Source organism: Muntiacus reevesi, chromosome 16, assembly GCF_963930625.1.
Source record: "Muntiacus reevesi chromosome 16, mMunRee1.1, whole genome shotgun sequence".
Classification (NCBI taxonomy): Eukaryota; Metazoa; Chordata; class Mammalia; order Artiodactyla; family Cervidae; genus Muntiacus; species Muntiacus reevesi.
In genome coordinates, this window is record NC_089264.1 from 15,133,189 (window position 1) to 15,153,124 (window position 19,936).

The 19,936-nt window shown below is 39.8% G+C and overlaps 1 protein-coding gene across 1 annotated transcript in view; it reads right to left on the bottom strand.

The window, feature by feature from the left end:
- The window catches only part of EGF (epidermal growth factor), an 89,190-nt gene that overhangs the window by 17,480 nt on the left and 51,774 nt on the right, over positions 1 to 19,936 (bottom strand). Inside the window, 9 exon segments of the mRNA XM_065907230.1 lie at positions 111 to 236; positions 1,276 to 1,392; positions 7,063 to 7,182; positions 10,239 to 10,265; positions 10,268 to 10,402; positions 11,102 to 11,269; positions 15,181 to 15,404; positions 16,606 to 16,643; positions 16,646 to 16,712. Of these exon segments, the coding sequence (XP_065763302.1) occupies positions 111 to 236; positions 1,276 to 1,392; positions 7,063 to 7,182; positions 10,239 to 10,265; positions 10,268 to 10,402; positions 11,102 to 11,269; positions 15,181 to 15,404; positions 16,606 to 16,643; positions 16,646 to 16,712 (1,022 nt within the window).

The following is a 19,936-nucleotide window of genomic DNA, read 5'->3' on the forward strand; positions in this document are numbered from 1 at the left end:
AATGTATCACCGCAGTTATATCCTGTCTTTTCTCAAACCACCACACCCAGCATTCAGTGATTCTCCAAGGCTTACCCCTGCCCACTTCCCTCCACACACAGCTTTCTTACCCAGACAGTGGATTCCATCTCCCTGGTAGCCTTCTGAGCACCAGCAGACTTAGCCACCTTCTGTATTGACACAGTTGGAGGACGTGGGAGGGCAAACTGAGAGACCCACCTCACATTCATCTACATCTGTGGGCAAAACGATGAGCTAGTGAAATATGTACGCGATCCTGGTATAAATGACTATAGTAGCAAAGTGAACGCGTTAGTCGCTCAGTTGTGTCTGGCTCTTTGTGAGCCCATGGACTGTAGCCCGCCAGGCTCCTCTGTCTATGGAATTCTCCACGCAAGAATACTGGAGTGGGTAGCCATTCCCTTCTCCAGGGGATCTTTTCAACCCGGTGATCGAACCCGGGTCTCCTGTATTGCAGGCAGATTCTTTACTGTCTGAGCCACCCAGGGAAGCCCACAGTAGAAAAGAATGGCATAATCTTACATACACGCATCTAGCCAATGACAGGTACTGTTTGCAAACATAATGCAAGCCTTGCCTTTGGACATAAAGTTCATTTCTGAATCAATTTTCACAGATTTCACAGATTTCTCAGTGTCTGACTAGCTAAGTATGTGTAAGTAAATCACTTAGTGCCAGAGTTTCAAACCATAAGAACATTTACAATGGCCGTCAAAATGAGAGAGAAACCTGTATAGCCTGGGTGGGAGGGGAGTTTGGGGGAGAATGGACACGTATATATGCATGGCTGAGTTTCTCAGCAGCTGTGCCCCTAGAACTATCACAACACTTTCAGCTGGCTACACTCCAACATAAAATTAAAAATTAGAAAAAGAAACCTATCCAGCAAAACCTATTTAATAAATTAAAACTTATGATCTAAGCCTTTGAGAGGGAAAGTTGTTTTTATTGGAATTGGGGAGTTTATAAATTTGACTTGAACTCACATTCATGCTTCTAAAGCTAATTATAAACTCTTCTCCTTAATATCAACTATATATATTATGGAATTCTAATATAAACTCAATGTATTAGAGCATATACTTTATGTTTCATTTTTCTATTCATATATCCACTACCTTTTAGCTAATATCAAATAATCTACTCACACCTGAGGATAACATAATCCTTCTGGAGATTTAGAGTCAATACAGTCTGAGAGAATCTTTTTTATTCACTATTTTCCAGATATGTGTATTTGGATTTTGCTCTTACCAGAACATTGTTTTCCATCTCCGGCAAATCCTTTCAAACACTGACATGTGACATCCTCTCCCTCTGAAATGCACTCAGCTTGTGTACTGAATCCAGTGGCATCACAGTCTTCATTATCTGCAAACAGAGAGAACCCTATTAGATTATTTTCAGATCTCAGAGAAAAAAAGTGGACTTTAATGCTTTGCATTATACAGAACATTCTAGAACTTCCTTTGTCAAGTTCTGGGGCAGGTTAGCCTCCAAACAGAAACACCATGTTGATTTGTAATCTGTATCTATATCAAAGGATCCACAAGCCATATGTTTCTATTTACATGCTGTCAACAAATCTTTAGTCTTAAAGAATTATATGGTGTTCAAAACCCTTCTGTGAACTTATTTATAATTTTTTAAAGAATTTGCAAATTTGAACTATAACATTTCTAGGAGTAAATGGACTCAAATTTTTAAAATTGTATTGCTTTATTTGAAAATTCCCAACCATCATGAAGGGGTCAATATATTCTTATCTCCCAAAGATAATATGTAGCAAGTAGGTCTATGTACCAACATAGCAAAGAGATTTGATCATAAAAAGATTTACTGTCAATTTACTAAAATTATGTTTCATATATAATAGAACATGTATGTCAAAATGTACATTTTACTATCAAGATTTACGCCGTGACTTGCAAACCTCTAGGCGCTTTTACAGAGTCATGAACCGTACAAACTAAATGCTGTAAATGGATCATTTCATTTCATACTCCATTGAAATGCAAATGCCCCAGGGAACAGAGTTGCCTGTTGAACCATAAACATGAGCAAGTTTTTTGGTTTTTTTTCCTTTAGCTACTTATGTATGAAATCATTCTCCAAATGCCTCCTCTCTGTTGTAGTTGGGGGTATCTGACATAGCACAGCAGGATATAAACTATCTTCTGTCTTTTCACTGGTAAACTTGCTCATCTGAGTATAGAAGAGGTCAAGAAACCCTCCAAAGTGGCAAATAAATTAAAGAAAGTTAAATGATCTAAGTAGGACTCAAGCCCCATGTGAATGCAGACTCGGGTAATTGCATTTGACTTGCTTAGCTATTTGAGCAAAAAGATTTCTTTTGTGCGAACACATGCCTTTCATGCTTGCTTGGTCACCTCCTGTCACTCGTGACTCTTTGAAATGGATAAGTTCAGCCTAAATCAATTATCCATTGGATTCAGCATTTATTTGGAAGACCAGCTCCCAAATCACAAGGCTGTTCAGAATGTATGGTGGACAGCATCCAATTACCCAAGACATTTTAAGTCACTAGTGGAATTAGAATATGATTCAGGAATTATTTGATAACTTGCAATCCCCCAGGCAATGAAAAGCAATCGACATGCGTTTGCAGTTGGGGGGTAGGCCATAGCCAAAGTTCTTTTTGCCACCCACTGGCTCCAGAAGGAGCGAATGCCTATGCTCCACGTGCCTCCTCTCGAAAATAGAACGACAGTTTCTGTCCAGTCTACTTCACATGGTTGTTTTAAGAATTTGAAGAAAAAGTGATTTAAAAAAAAAAAAAACTTTTGAGAATTTTGAAATATACATATCTAGATAAGGATGATAAAGGAGAAGAGCATTGTGGTGGCCTGTATCAGAATTAGCCTTATCACACTAGAAAAGACTCTGTGGTCAGTTAGTAAAACTAGCAAAATTAATTCATTCCAAAATGCCTACTATGTGTCAGATCCTCATGAGGGCCAAAAATACAGTGGTGGAGGATATAGACAAGAGTTCTGCTTTCTTACATGATTAATTACTGAAGTATATGTGTAATGAGCACAATCAAAAATAATACTGGGTTCCAAGAGGGCTGAAACAGCTCTCGTATTGCCTGGTCAGGAGACTAGGGAAGTCTTTCTGAGAAAGAGCATATTATGCTGAGATATGAAGGATTCACAGGACTTGGTGGGGAGGGGGTTAGAAAGAGCACTGTAAGTCAGGAAAACAACAGCTGCACGTTACAGCAAGGCCCATGTAATGGAAGAAGGCGTCGAAAGGGGGGAGAGAAGGGCACAGACTAAGGCTGATGAGGTGGATACAAGTTAGTTTCCCTAGGGCTCAACAGGATACATTAAGAATTTCACATTTTAGTCAGGAATTTAGAAGAATTTGTGATTTTAATAAATTTGACAATGAAACTTTCTATGATTGAATCGCTTTGCCATGTGGTACACAGATCTACTTGCCACATATCATTATGTGTCTTTGGGGAATAAAAACATATTGACCTAAAATCTAATATAAAGTTTTCAAGCTCTTTTTATTATAACTACTTGCTTGAAATGAAAATTTCACTACAAAACATAAGTAAGACCTCTTAACCTCTCAAAGGTACAACTAAAACTTCACAGGTTAAGGCAAAATAGAATACAATCCAGGGAAGGAAAGATGAGGCAATTCACCAGGACAATTTCATTCATTCTGCAGGAGGCAAAGTACAGTCTCCAGGTAAGAAGCCAAACGTAGCCTATTATATGTGTATTCCAAATCTCTGGCCATTTTGTCACTCACTCATTCCACCCATGTGGCCTAGTTTACCATCTGTCATTCACCTTGGTTTTCGAGTCCCCTAAACATTAGGCTTTCAAAATATCTTCTATCAACTTAGAGGAAGGTTCTCTATACTGCTAATATTTATTATCTTTACTGTTTTATCCTCTTATATTGTTTGTCTCTGTAGCAGACTGTGACTTTGGAGGCTGGGGCTACATTTAGCTCAGCATGCTATCACCAGCATACAGCACAGCATATGGCAAATAAATAGACACCAGATGAGTAATATTCCTAACATAACTATGTTTCTAGTACTTCTTTTCTTGACATGAATTACTGATAACTACTCAGTCATAATTTTTAAAATCTTTGGTCAAGTCATTAACTTAATAATATAGCTTAGGTTCAGTTTTCAAATCTGTAAAATGATAGACTGTGATAAGGGTCAAATTAGAGAATACATTTAAAGGATCTGATAAACTCTAGAGCTCTGAAAAAAATTGTTACTAAAAATATTCACCTCTTTGTATTATATAAAAAATCACACTGATAAATTCCTATAAAGAGGGATAAGAGGTTCCAGGGCCTTGTTAACTATAGTTTGCCAACCACAAAAGTTGTGGTTGAGTGTATATGAGGTCCTAATATGGAGTTCTCCAATTGATTTTTAAGACACATACTGTGTTAAAATTAAGACTTACTCAGAAATACAAATACATAATGTGTTTCAAAGCAGAGCTGCACTGACTGGATGGCGGAGACCTAGCATGAAGAAGAGGTGGGGTTTACAGGAGCTTTAGGGCTGAGCTAAGCCCTGTTTGAAAACCACTAGCATCATGAGTGAACAGAGTATAAAAGAATTAGGTTCCCTAAAGTTGTTACATATTGAACATATTCTTTAGCATCTTGGTGATAAGTGTACAATAGAGAAGAATAAAATCTAACATTTGTTGTTTGTGGACTTCCTGGAGCAGCTGAAGCAACCAACCTACCATGCCCGAGGTCAGGGGCGGTGGTCGAGAGAAGCAACCCCACGTCCAAGGTCAGGAGGGGCATGAGAGGAAACCCCTCGTCCAAGGTAAGGAGCAGCGGCTGCGCTTTGCTGGAGCAGCCGTGAAGAGATACCCCACGTCCAAGGTAAGAGAAACCCAAGTAAGACGGTAGGTGTTGTGAGAGGGCATCAGAGGGCAGGCACACTGAAACCACAATCACAGAAAACTAGCCAATCTGATCACAGGACCACAGTCTTATCTAACTCAATGAAACTAAGCCATGCTGTGTGGGGCCACCCAAGACGGACGGGTCATGGTGGAGAGGTCTGACAGAATGTGGCCCACTGGAGAAGGGAATGGCAAACCACTTCAGTATGCTTGCCTTCAGAACCCCATGAACAGTATGAAAAGGCAAAATGATAGGACACTGAAAGAGAAACTCCCCAGGTTGGTAGGTGCCCAATATGCTACTGGAGATCAGTGGAGAAATAACTCCAGAAAGAATGAAGGGCTGGAGCCAAAGCAAAAACAATACCCAGTTGTGGATATGACTGGTGATTGAAGCAAGATCCAATGCTGTAAATAGCAATATTGCATGGGAACCTGGAATGTTAGGTCCATGAATCAAGGCAAATTGGAAGTGGTCAAATAGGAGATGGCAAGAGTGAACGTCGACACTACAAATCAGAGAACTAAAATCGACTGGAATGGGTGAATTTAACTCAGATGATCATTATATCTATTACTGTGGGCAGGAATCCCTTAGAAGAAATGGAGTAGCAATCATGGTCAACAAAAAAGTTCAAAATGCAGTACTTGGATCCAATCTCAAAAACAACAGAATGATCTCTGTTCGTTTCCAAGGCAAACCATTCAATATCACAGTAATCTAAGGCTGTGCCCCAGCCTGTAACGCTGAAGAAGCTGAAGTTGAATGGTTCTATGAAGCCCTACCAGAACTTTTAGAACTAACAACCAAAAAAGATGTCCTTTTCATTACAGGGGACTGGAATGCAAAAGTAAGAAGTCGAAACACCTGGAGTAACAGGCAATTTTGGCCTTAGAGTACAGAATGAAGCAGGGCAAAGGCTAATAGAGTTCTGCCGAGAGAATGCACTGGTCATAGCAAACACCCTCTTCCAACAACACAAGAGAAGACTAACATGGACATCACCAGATGGTTGACACCAAAATCAGGTTAATTATATTGGCTTAAAGCTTAACATTCAGAAAACTAAGATCATGGCATCTGGTCCCATCACTTCATGGCAAATAGATGGGGAAACAGTGGAAACAGTGTTAGACTCTATTTTTGGGGGGCTCCAAAATCACTGGAGATGGTGACTGCATCCATGAAATTAAAAGAAGCTTACTCCTTGAAAGAAAAGTTATGACCAACCTAGACAGCATATTAAAAAGCAGAGACATTACTTTGCCAACAAAGGTCCATCTAGTCAGGGCTATGGTTTTTCCAGCGGTCACGTATGGATGTGAGAGTTGGACTGTGAAGAAAGCTGAGCACTGAAAAATTGATGCTTTTGAACTGTGGTGTTGGAGAAGATTCTTGAGAGTCCCTTGGACTGCAAGCAGATCCAACCAGTCCATCCTAAAGGAGATCAGTCCTGGGTGTTCATTGGAAGGACTGATGCTGAAGCTGAAACTCCAATACTTTGGCCACCTCATGTGACGAGCTGATTCATTGGAAAAGAGCCTGATGCTGGGAGGGACTGGGGGCAGGAGGAGAAGGGGACGACAGAGGATGAGGTGATGGATGGCATCACCAACTCAATGGACATGAGTTTGAGTAAACTCCGGGAGTTGGTGATGGACAGGGAGGCCTGGCGAGCTGTGATTCATGGGGTTGCAAAGAGTCGGACACCACTGAGCAACTGAACTGAACTGAACTGAACCATCTGCTTTTCACAATGATGGAAGTAAACCTAAATGGGTCAAATACCAAAAATACTAGGCATGGATGGGGATCCACTCAAATCTGTTCTGGCCTATTTTTCACTTTTGCCTCCAAGTTAGATTTCTTTTAAAAAAAGAAGTTCATCAGCTCTCATCAAGTAAAGTTCATGTCCAGTCTAATATGGAGCCATGTAATATGGAAAACCATTGGGAAGAGAAGGACCAAAGTTTGAGTCCAAAGTCTGGCATCACTCACTTTGCATAGATTTAGTCAACATTAAGTTAGAGAGATCATTCAGAAGTTTGAATGAGTAGGAGGAAACTGTGTCAACCAAAGTTGTATCCAAGATCTCCTGATTCATACCTGACACCATGATTTCAGCCACTAGCAGGAGTTGAGACTCTGTCATGTTACCTTCAAGCTCTCTGCTGCTGGCTAAGATGTCCAATGGTGTGACTCTATTACTCCGATTTGCTCCACTACCTATGGAAGGCCAATAGACCCAGCTAATTTACCATCTGTGATTTAAGAAATGTTTGAGTTAATTTATATTTATGGCTGCTTATTGGCCATGAGTTCAGACTCATACTTAAGAGTAGGAGGATTCAGAGAAACTCACAGGATCTAGCTTAGAAGACCTTCCCCACCATACCACACCCTCTCAGCTTCCCTCCATGCAATTGAGGGTGGGGAGAGCCAGGAAGAAAGACAGGACTCTTAGGTACTGGCATAAACGGTAAAAGTAGCATACTAAAATCCTCATGCACAGAATCAGGTCATAATCACTGTTTGCCATTATTGAGGACACAATGACCTCCCCAACCTGCCTTCATATATACACTTTCTCCTTCAGGCTGCTTTAGACATTTATTTTAGCCTGACTTTGCCAGTATTTGGAAATGTGGAAGAGCATATATATATATATATATATATATATATTTTTTTTTTTTTTTTTTTTTGAAGAGCATATATTAACCATAACGTAACATAGGCATGGGAACTAAGCAACTCCCCAGAACACAGGAGAAATGGATCCCCTAAAACACTGTGTGTTCTCTAAGTGTGGTCCATGGATCCCTGGGTTCTCATTGCATGCCACCTAGAAGGTCAAAACTGTTTTCATAAAAGGCAGATAACTCCATTATTATTTTCACTGTGTTGACCAATGGGGCAAAAGCAATGATGGGTGAAAAGTGTGCTGCCTTAGCGTGAATCAAGTCATGCTTCTGGTGGCATCTCTACTGTGGTCATGTTCTTTACTGCCACATACACACACATGCACGCGTACACACACTCCAGTTTCACCTTTAAAAAACCATGATGGAGCAGTAAAATTATTAATTTTTAAAAATCTTGACTATGGACTACTTGCTGTTTAATACCCTGTATAATGAAATGGGAAGCACACATAAAAGACAGCATACACTGGACTCATGATGTCTATCTGTGAACTCAGATGTTTGAGCTGAAACTAGCCTCTTTTTTCCACTGAACATGATTTTTACCTGAAAGAATGTTTGATAAACTGTCAGTAACACTTGAGGATTTGGCAATTTTTCAAAAATGAATGAAGCGACGCTGTCTCTTCAAGGAAAATTAGCTCACAGTGCTTGTTGCCAATAATAAGATTGGAGTTTTCAAGTGAAAAGTACAATTTTACAAAATTTTCCACAAAAAGTTTTTGACAAAATCCAGACACTCAAAAACTTTTCTGATGAGTTTGATGATAATAACTCATGAGCATTATTGTAGGTATACTAGTATGACATTCAGAAGATCTGCATAACTCAATCAATCAACATTTTTAAACGACCAAAACACAACAAAATCATGCATAGCAAAAGATTCATGCAAAATATAAAACAGGAATACTGGGTTTTAATATAGCAGAGGACAAGAAGTTCACTGATATGACTTCAGATTCAACATTGCAACAGGCTCTAAGAAACTACCATCTGTCTAGTTCTGAAATAATATCAAAAGAAGATACACCAAAAGGGCATCTGAAAAGGCTATCAAGCAATCTTTCCTTTTCCAGCTCCATGTCTGTCTGAGGCCAGATTTTCTTCATAGACTCCAACCAAAACAACACAGCAACAGCTTTAACAGAGAGGCAGATGGGAGAATCTGGCTGCCCTCTATTAAGTCAGACATTAAAAATATAAAACAATGCCATGCTTCTCACTACATATTTTTGTTTTGAAAAATTGAGATTTCCTTTTCATAAAACATGTTCACATATAATAGATTACTGTAACTTTAATAGATATTAGATTTTTAGTTTTAATGTCTAATGTCATAAATCTTAACAGATAAAACCCACACAAAAAACCTTCAGTTTTTAATCATTTTAAAAGCATAAAAAGGTCCTGAAATCAAAAAGATTGAGAATTGTTATCCTAAGGCAACAATTAATAGATCTGAAAATCCAAAATATCCAGTTCTGGTCCATGGATAAGTTAATCCATTTGCTGTCAATCTGTCATCTAACATTTATCATGCTTATTGGATTAATATGAATTTTATAAACATCTAAAATAAAATTTAGGTTCTCTCTTATTAGATGTCTGTCAAGAGATGAATCCAAATACACCTTACTTGTCTGGATGCACATTCAAGGGAAGTAAATTAGAATCTCTGGTTACATGTCATATCAGATCTATTCTTCCTTGAAGTCATGTTTAGTTTTTTAAAATGTGAATCACAAGTCTTGTCAGTCTGGATTGACAAGATATACTTGTTTGGTATCCTCAATTTATTTATTATAAAGGACTTTTCTTTTCATATTAAGACAGTCATGTGGGGGAGAGTTGAATATGACTGCCTTTAAAATAGAGGCCATAAAATTTCTGGACAAAATGTCTTTGAACATTCCCTGAGTTGGTAAAATCCTGGCGTTTATTTCCAAGAGTAAGCTGTGTGTGTGTACCTGATCAGTCGTGTCCAATTCTTTGTGACCCCAGGGACTGTAGCCCACCAGACTCCTCTGTCCTTGGGATTTCCCAGGCAAGAATATTGGAGTGGGATGTCATTTCCTACTCCAGGGGATCTTGTAGACCCAGAGATCGAACCTCGGTCTCTTACATCATAAATGGGGGGCTGAAGCATTGGAAGACTTTGAATGTTACTTATGTTCATTAATTTTACAGTTGAAAGTGAAAGTTAAAACCACTTAGGTGTGTCTAACTCTTTGTGACCCCATGGACTATAGTCCACCAGGCTCCTCTGTCCATGGGATTCTCCAGGCAAGAAGACTGGAGTGGGTTGCCATGCCTTCCTCCCGGGGAATCTTCCAGACCCAGGGACTGAATTCGGGTCTGCTACAGTCTGAATCATCAGGGAAGGGAGGCCAGTTGAATTTAATTTGTGATGAGGAGCCCAAACTCATCAGAGAGAGACAGGAAAAAAAAAAAAAAAGACAGTTGGCATCCCTAAAAGTAAGGGAGCTTTTAATAACACAAAATGTTAAAAATGAGCACAAGCTCAGGAATCAATATAGCATAATATTCCTGAGCCAAAGTGAGATAATTCGGCTGCACAGGTTGTCACACTATCTGTCAATATCCATGGCCGTAGAGAGCCAGACACGTTTTTCCATCCGGAGCTTTCACAAAACCTGCACGACACAGGCATTGGCAAGTTCCAAACCTCTCTTTGCAAATATGTTCACAGCCTCCATTTCGATGGAAGCAGGGATCTGCTCCTAGGAGGGAGAAGGCGTGCATTCACAGATGGGCTTGCAGATGAAAAGGTTGCCGCTGATGCAAACTACAGCATACAGCTTGGGGGAGAGTCACTGTAAGTGGTTTATATCAAGAGCTATTTCAGGAGAGTTCCCATAAAGAGCCACTGGTTCTCAGATAAGCTCAGAAAGTTATTACCTTATGAGTATTTATTGAATTTAGCCAGTACTTTTGTTCGAGAAGCTATTTGGGAAGATAGGAATCCTATTTCCTGACTCATCATCCAGTGGAACTGACAAAGGGTGATTCAGAGAGAAGAGTTACAATGGAAACCAAGTGGCCTTTGCATTTCGCTTTACCTACTGCGGGCTGAAGCTTGCTCACTGGCATTCTCAGGAGGTGGGGAGAGGCCCAAAGCAGGTAGAAGCTTCCACTTCCGGTTTCTAAACTGCTCCCCCACCATCGCTGCTCCTGGACTTTGCGCCTTTAACCTGAGTCCTTGAAAAGGAGCAAGTAAGTAAACACTAATTAGAAGAAAACATGAGTTTGAAGGAATAAAGCCCAAATTCATTACTAGACTGTCTTAGTTTAAACAAAATTCAAGTCTCAGGAAATCTTAACATCTACCCAAATTAGTGAGAATTGCAACCCCCCCCCCCTCCCTGCCCTGCCATCAAGCAATTTAAACAGTTGCAGATGCCAAAGAAAGACCAGTGTACCTGGTTTTGCCAGTGGATGAACTACAACCAGAGACGAGGGCTTCAGCATGCTGCCTCGGAGATATACACTATTTTTGCCAGTCCTCTTGTTCATCCTTGTTAGCGATGGCATAGTCCAATCAGAGAACCACACGTGATCCTCAAACACAGCTACAGCAAATGGGTGACCTGGGAGCAGTCAAATCCATCACAAACATCTTGTTTTTATCATAAGTATTTTTCAAAGGACAAAGAATACCCAATTCCTACACTAAATCAATTCTTTAATAAGCTGCTAAGCAATGTAATGAGCCACCTACATCAAGGAGAACCCACGCGATGAGGAAATCTGTTAGAAGGGGAGCCTGGTGGTATGAAGTCCTAGCAAAGTCTGTTGTCACTCAGCATTTAGAAAGTGAGAGAATGTGGGTGATTGACATAATACCACCAAGAAGGAGACCTGGAAAGGAATGTTTCCGTGTTCAGTGATTTTATCACTATTTTTAGGCTAAACAACTTGACTGTGTAAGTTATTTTCTTCCTGTTAGTTGTAGGTTCCTTGTCTTTTTTTTTTCCAGAATTTTTTTTTTTTTTACTGATTTACATAACGACCAGTGTGATTTAAAACTGGCACTCCTTTTAATAAAGAAGAAGTTGCTCTTAGGACTATATATTTGCCTACTCTGTGAAAATACATTCTTCTTAAGCTAAGTTATGGAACTGGAAGCCAACTTTCCCTTTGCAATATTGTGAGAAGTATTTTGACTCTTAACTGGAGCTGAAATGGGAAGATATGGTTTACAAAAAGTAATATAAAGTAATAAGGCATTTTTATTTTCTTTTAAAAAAAATTTTTTTAGGTTCCTTGTCTTTTGAATGGCAGTAGTAAGTAGTAGACTAAATTCTTAGGTTTTTGTAAAAGTTTTTAAAAATCTAAGGTAACTGAATAACGGTCTCCTCAAATTCCCATCTCCAACACATTTCCATGCACTAAACCCCTACCTCCTTTCCTACTCTAGGACCTCGTTCTGTCAATTACCCCTTTCATTTATTCACTCTCTTCTCTCCAGCTTCTTTCCTTTAGCTGATTAATATCTCCAGGTCTCTTCTATCTTAATTCCCTCATCCCTTTGACCGCTCTTCTTTTCGTCTCTCTCCTACCCTTTGGACCCAAGTTCCTTGGAAGTCATTTATCATTTGCTGCTTCCATATTCATGGCTCTAATCAACCTCCAAGCAGGCTCTTCCCATCTTACCTCAACTAAACCCACCTCTCCATGCCACTGAAACTGCTCTGATCAAATATTCCAGTGTTTAGTAAGCTGGGAGATGTTTTAATATACTATCTCAGGTGGTTAGAGGCTACGGCTAACGACCCCTAGGTTTGGAAGCTTTTTATCACTGCACATACAGTCACATTTCCCAAGTCAGTCTTTTTGCAAATGAGCAATGGATTTGGTGGACTAGGATGAATGTCTCCCTCTAGTGGCAGCAAACACAAATGCTTTGTCCCGGTGAAATCAGTCTCCGCCCATCATTATTGATGGGGGCCCTTAAGATTCATTTTGATATCTAGCCTTTGCTCCAAATTAAAGCCATTAATGCAGGAAAGGAACTTTTTACATAACTTTTGTTTTGTTTTACTTACTGAGATAAAAATCGCTTCAGTCGCGTCCGACTCTGTGCGACCCCATAGACGCAGCCCACCAGGCTCCCCCGTCCCTGGGATTCTCCAGGCAAGGACACTGGAGTGGGGTGCCATTTCCTTCTCCAATGCGTGAAAGTGAAAAGTGAAAGTGAAGTCGCCCAGTCGTGTCTGACTCTTAGCGACCCCATGGACTGCAGCCTACCAGGCTCCTCCGTCCATGGGATTTTCCAGACAAGAGTACTGGAGTGGGTTGCCAGTGCCTTCTCCAAATAAATACCTTAAGTTAAGTCAAATCATACAATGTTTGTCTTTTGTAACTGGCTTATTTCATTTAGCCAAATGTCCTCAAGGAAATGGCAACCCACTCCAGTATTCTTGCCTGGAGAATCCCACGGGCAGAGGAGCCTGGCCGGCTACAGTCCATAGGGTTGCAAGAATTGGACACGACTTAGCAATTAAACAACCTCAAGGTTTATGTTGTAGTATGTGTCAGAATTAGCTATAGTTTTTTTATCACAAACCCCAAACTAGATATAATCGTCCTTATTTATTGTCTACAGGAGAGCCACAATTGTGTGTTAAATTAAGAATGAATTCCTTCAATCTTTAAATGAAAAGCCCTGAATTATTGAGATACTACCATTTTTATACCGGCAGGTGGCACTATAATGATGAGAATGTTTATTTAGATATTTTCATACCAAATTATTTGTATTTGTGAATGTATTTAATAGGAAGTTGCATTGGTCATAGATTAGAGCAATGCAAATTATTTATAAAAATATCTGCTATACTTTTTGACTTAGAATATGGTATCTTTACATTCTATTTAGGAATTTTCAAATCCTTTTATATATCAAAGCTGTAATTTTACATTTATTTGGAGATTCATTTTTTAACAATGTGTGTCTCCTTACTAGAATTGGTGACTTCATAGAAACCATATTGAACCCTCCACTGTATCTCTACTTCCTACAAGATTCTATAAATATCTGTTGGGCGTATGGATGATAAAGCCTATGACTACATACATGTGAAGTATGTCCATTTTTAAGAAGCTTGGAAGTAGGTAGAATTTTAAATTATATTTATCTTGATCTGTTTAATGTATAGTACAAATCTAGAAATTCATTATCAAAGAGCAAAATTAAAACCTTATACAAATTATTAGTTTTGTTAGCTTTTTCCTAGGAGAGAGACCATGTTTTCTCACCTTCTCAACCAACCAGTTTCTAAATTCCTGAAGCATCTTTAACATCTCCCTGGCCTTTATTCTGACATCCAATCTGTTACTAAATCTGTTTTTCATTCACAGTGTTTTTTTTTTTAATACTCTAATCCTCCATTCTATTTTTAAATGGCAATGTTCTAGTTCAGGCTTCTATTAACTATTGACTGAACAACTGTTGTAACCTCCTAACTCACTCCTTTCTCTCCAAATTCCAATCCAACTCTTGTACTGTTACCTAAGTGGCTATCCTGATATACCAATTTTATCAGATACAGTTCCTGCTCAAGAATTATGCAATGGCTCTCCAGTACATTCTGAATGAATTTCAGTTAATGTATTCTGGCAGGACTAACATATAAAGACCAAATTTTGCAGGCTTATTTCAAATAATAATGTTTTATCAGCATTTATTTACTGCATGGTCCAGTTCAAATACTGTCAAAATGAATCTCCCACCGTTACATCATCTCATACCCATCTGTACTTCTAACAGATAGTATAATCTACCGTGTTTCAAAACTATTTATGAAAATACATGACACCCTATGCAAAAGCTGAAAATATAATAGAAGGGAAAATTTATTAATCTTTGCACAGAATGGCTGAAGGGAATGTTATCACTTGTGAAAATGACATTTTATAAAACATAGGAAATGATAACAACTGAAGAAGTTCTTTAAAAAGTTTTAAAGTGTTTAATTTTTTCATTCTGCTTTTAAGAAATCTTGGCAAAGAGATGATAATGCAGCACTGTTTTTTTAATCTAATATTCCAATGTTAAAATAATCTTCATAGTTTATGAGCCCCTGGAGAAATCTGTTAGCCTGTTTGTTTCTATTCCTTTCTCACCATGTGTTTAAAGGTATGTGTGTGGGTGTGGGGGTGGTGAGTGTATGTGAGTGTGTGTGGGTGTTAACACCCATCAACACTCAATCAAGTTAAAGAAATCACCCATTTCAAAGTCTTACGAGGGCTTCCTTGGTGGCTCAGTGGTAAAGAATCCACCTGTAATGCAGAAGTCACAGGAAACACAGGTTCAATCCCTGGGTCAGAAGAATCCCTGGAGGAGGGCATGGGAACCCACTCCAGGATTCTTGCCTGGAGAATCCCATGGACAGAGGAACCTGGCGGGTTACAGTCCATGGGGATGCAGAGTCAGATACAACTGAAGTGACTTAGCATGCATGCATGCATACTGGCAAAAATATAATCAAAGCCTTACCTACATCCTTCTGGGCAAGTCTCTGACGTTTTGAAACATTCAAATAGGACATTTCTATCACAGACTGCTTGGCATCACACCAATACAACTTGTCAGTTAAGTAATTAATTACTATTCCACTGGGCCACACCAGATCCAAGCTAGCTATAATCAGTCGGCTACTGCCTTGAAGAGAAGAACTTTCAATTCGTGGATTAATTCCCATATCAGTCCAGAATAATCTCCTTTAATCAAGAAAACATATAACAAATAAATTTGCAAGGAAAAAATTCTTTTACTCTTTTATTATTAAAAACATCAATGTAAATCGCTTTAGGGTAAACTAAAGTGATACACCAAGGAATACAGAAAACATAGCACTGTATGCTGGACAAATAATTTTCAAAATCAAAAAATTATCTTCTCTATGTACAACAACTCGGACAGAAAATGCTGAATTTAAACTCTGATCATTAGATAAAGAGGAATTATTAGGTTTTAAAAATGTAGTATATTATATATTACAAATATACAAATACATCAGATGTTTTTGAGTGCATATTCTTATTAGCATTTTACACTGCAAAAGACAATGGACTCTTGCTAGTCTGTCCCTTGGCTATACATATGTAAAATTCACTGGTTATGCAAAGTTACAACATAAAGGGAAGTGCATATTTATCTATTATCCAGTTTTATATGGTAAACTTGGTTAACTTGGTCAGTTTTAAGTTCTGTGAGTCAGGTGCTGAGAGTTTTTTGAGTTCAATATCTTTTCACTGTTCTAGTCACATGGCTAGCTCCAAATTAATGATATATTTTCCATCAGTTTATTATTTCCCATAGACCATCATAACATTCTCATTGTAGATAAAATAGTGTTGGTTTTTATCTTCAATTTTTAACTAGGAAGGATTGTTTACTCTCTCAATTCTCTAAACATAAACCAGCATTTGTCACCAATTCACAATTAACAACTAGAGCCTTCTAATGTTTCACAATTTCTCTTTCCTCTTCTCTAAATCTAGGCTCGACCTATCACTGCAACTCATGATTTTTCTAAAGAGAATTCATAAGCCATGCAATCCAAATAGCACCCTCTCAGGGAATAGTATAGTTTCTAAAGAAAGCACAGTGTAGTGGGCTTACGCCACATTGATCAATGAATCACAACTCATTTCTTTTCAAAAAGAAATTGAATTTGCTTAAAATGAAGGGTTTTCTAAACAATAAAATTTTATACAAGTAAATCAAAAGACATTAAAAGGAGGAGGAAGTCATGCTAGCCATATAATTTCCAAACATTTGAACAAATCTCATGGGTTTTCTTGGTTTCTGATTCCACTGATTACCTGAGACCTTAAGACAAATTTTGGACCCTAGCACGTCAAACATGAAGTGTTCTATGATGTCTGCAAAAACGGCCTGATTTTCACAATTACTTACTTGGCCTTTGGATGAACAGCAATTCCTCGTGGCTGAGAGAAATATCCTCTTTAATGATTATTTCATGATACTTTCCATTTCAATCACTCCCTTCAATGAGAGATTTCCTAAAATGCATGTGGTATAAAGGGACTTGTTACACCAACTTTACTTTTTAAACAAAAATACTGACTTTCTCTGTTGCTTATTGAAGAGCAAAACAGGCATTCTAAACCACCCCGTCACACATGTGCACAAACACATACACACCCTCACACACAAGTCAGGAGTGACACGCTCATAGTCTGGTTTGTTTTTTTTTTAAACACAATGTTTTAATTAGTTTCTCAGCATTTAACCCAAGTAATTAAAATACGCAGTGAAAGGTAAGGTAAGAGGGGCTATGTCCATGGCCTGACAGGGTTAAAGCCAGGATGTGTAAATAAATACCACCATTCCTTTCTCTTCACAACCTCCCAGCTCCTGCTGGCACCAGTAAGAGCCAGAGGAACCACCAGCCTCTGGCCACAGGTCACAGGGAGCAGGACAGCAGACCTCTCGGGGCCACAGAGTCAGCCAACACAGAACGGGAAGGGGAGCGCTATATTGACTTTCATTTTCTTCCGTGTGATTCTAAGACAAATGGGAGAATCGAAAATTATTTGCTACCCTTCACATTAAAAAATGATAACAACTCTTTGGAATCTGGCTGGGGAGATAACTTTTGTTTTCTAAGTTTTTCCCTTTGCCAAACAAGTCTTTATTATCATATAAATATTTACGAAGCACCTAATGTGTGTCAGGGATTGCCCTAAGCATTGGAGACATAGTAATATACAAACCCCAGCTCTGTCCTTAAAGAGCTTAAAGATCCACAGAAGAGTGAGAGGGAGGGAGAGGGCCAGGAGGGAGGGCAGGAGAGAGGAGAAAGAGAGGAAGAGGGAATTATATACGGAATGTGTAAGAACGCAACTGACACAGAGGGAAGTAAGTCAGAAAGAGAAAAGCAAATATCATACACTGCTTAGTTGCTCACTTGTGTCCGACTTTTTGCGACCCCATGGACTGCAGCACGCCAGGCTCCTCTGCTCATGGGGATTCTTCAGGCAAGAATACTGGAGTGAGTTGCCATGCCCTTCTTCAGGGGATGTTTCCAATCTAGGGATCAAACCCAAGTCTCCCGCATTGCAGGCAGAGTCTTTACCATCTGAGTCAGCAAGGAAGCCCAAATATCGTATATTAATGCATATATATGGAGTCTAGAAAGATGGTACTGATGAACCTGTATGCAGGGAAAGAACAGAGGCACAGACATAGAGAATAGATGTGTGGACAAAGAGGGGGCAGGAGAGGGTGGGTCACATCAAGACAGTGACATTGCCACGCATACATTCAGTTCAGTTCAGTCATGTCTGACTCTCTGTGACTCCATGGACCACAACACACCAGGCCTTCCTGTCCATCACCAACTCCCGGAGTCCACCCAAACCCATGTCCATTGAGTCGGTGATGCCATCCAACCATCTCATCCTCTGCCGTCCCCTTCTCCTCCTGCCTTCAATCTTTCCCAGCATCAGGGTCTTTTCAAATGAGTCAGCTCTTCACATCAGGTGGCCAAAGTATTGGCGTTTCAGCTTCAACATCGTTAACATGTGTAAAATAGATAGCTAGTGGGATGTTGCTATATAGCAAAGGGAACTCAGCCTGGTGCTCTGTGACAACCTAGAAGGGTGGGGTGGGGTGGGAGGTGGGAGGGAGTCTCAAGAGGGAGGGGACATGTGTACGTGTATGGCTGATTCATGCTGCTTTGTGGCAGAAACCAATGTAACATTGTAAAGCAATTATTCTACAATTAAAAATAAAACAAGCAGACAAAAAAGAATGCAACTGGCAGATTCAGGGCATGGCTTGGAGTGCACCATGGGCCCCAGCAGCTCCCCGCAATAGGCAGGATCACAAACAGAGGGGATAAAAAAGAACCTCTTTTCTCTTCAATGTGAGGCCTGCTTGCCCAGTCTCCCCACAGCAACCTAGAAAGTACAGCTTATATTTCATTCAATAAACATCTGGAAAGGCCTAGCCCTTGTTTTTCCAGGCAGTGTGTGCACACAACAGACCTGCCCAGAAATACAGGGCAGGACCATTCCCTCCTCCCTGTCCTACAGAACAGACGCTAAGGAGATCTTCTCAGGTGGCTAGCTCAAGGGCCCTTTCTAGACAGGGGAAAGGGCTTGATTTCTTCTTCCTCACATGCCATATGCAGGAGGGAGACAAAGGTAACACGGGCTCAGGGCCTGGGCTGGGGCAAGCACACTTTGCAAACTACCAACTTAGGGCAGTGGCTAACTGGAAATTATTTGCACTGCAGTGCCACTTAATTCCTAGATGAAGAGGTTGTAGGAAGGGTACTGCTAGGCAGAAGGCATTTTTGAACTCAATGTGTCAACTTCACTCAGTCACAGCTGTCACTGTGCCTATGCCCTTGGTAGGAGGCAAGGAATTCTGAAGCCACTTGCTTGTGACCAGAGGAGATACAACTGTCAGTTCTGATCTCGTTGTTATATCATCTCTAAATTCTCACTGTTTTGAGTGGGGCTGAGGGGATGAGAGTTGATACAGATGTAAGCTCCTGACTCTGGAGCTGTTTCAGGCAGGGCAGCTGGCATTTGCTTTCAAAGCTCCCCAAGTGGGTCACCCAAAACACACTTCTGCTTGATTCAGCCAGAAAGCACGTCTTGCATGCCAGTGTGGGTCATGAGAAAGCAAAGACAAGGACGAATGTTTGGGTTCACATGAGTTCAAGCATAACCCTCAATCAAGTGGAACATCTTTCTTTTTATCTAATTGGTCTCAATGCCACCACTGGGATCCGCTAAACCAAAGGTCCCTAACCTTTAGGATCTACTGCCTGATGATCTGGGGCAGAGCTGATCTAATAGTAACAGAAATAAAGTGCACAATAAATATAATGTACTTGAATCATTCCAAAAGCATCCTTCCACCCCTGGTCCATGGAAAAATTGTCTTCTACGAAACGGATCCTTGGTACCAAAAAGGTTGGGGATGCTGACCTAAATCCACCCTATTTCCAGGGCAAAAGCTGTCTATCCAGAACTCAAGAAGAGTGATTTTCTTACCTTATAGTGGTTTTCGTCACCTCAAAAGGATGAGCAAACGGATACTCTGTTTTCTTCCTGATTCTTCTTACTAAGGATCTGACTTTAGGTATCGGGTCCCCTTATCACTAAATAATAACGTTGCCAGGGGAATTACCAACTTCCTTCCTCCCTACAGTTAGATGTTAATATGAATCTGTCTTCTCCTAAGCCAATATAAACCATAAGCATCCATT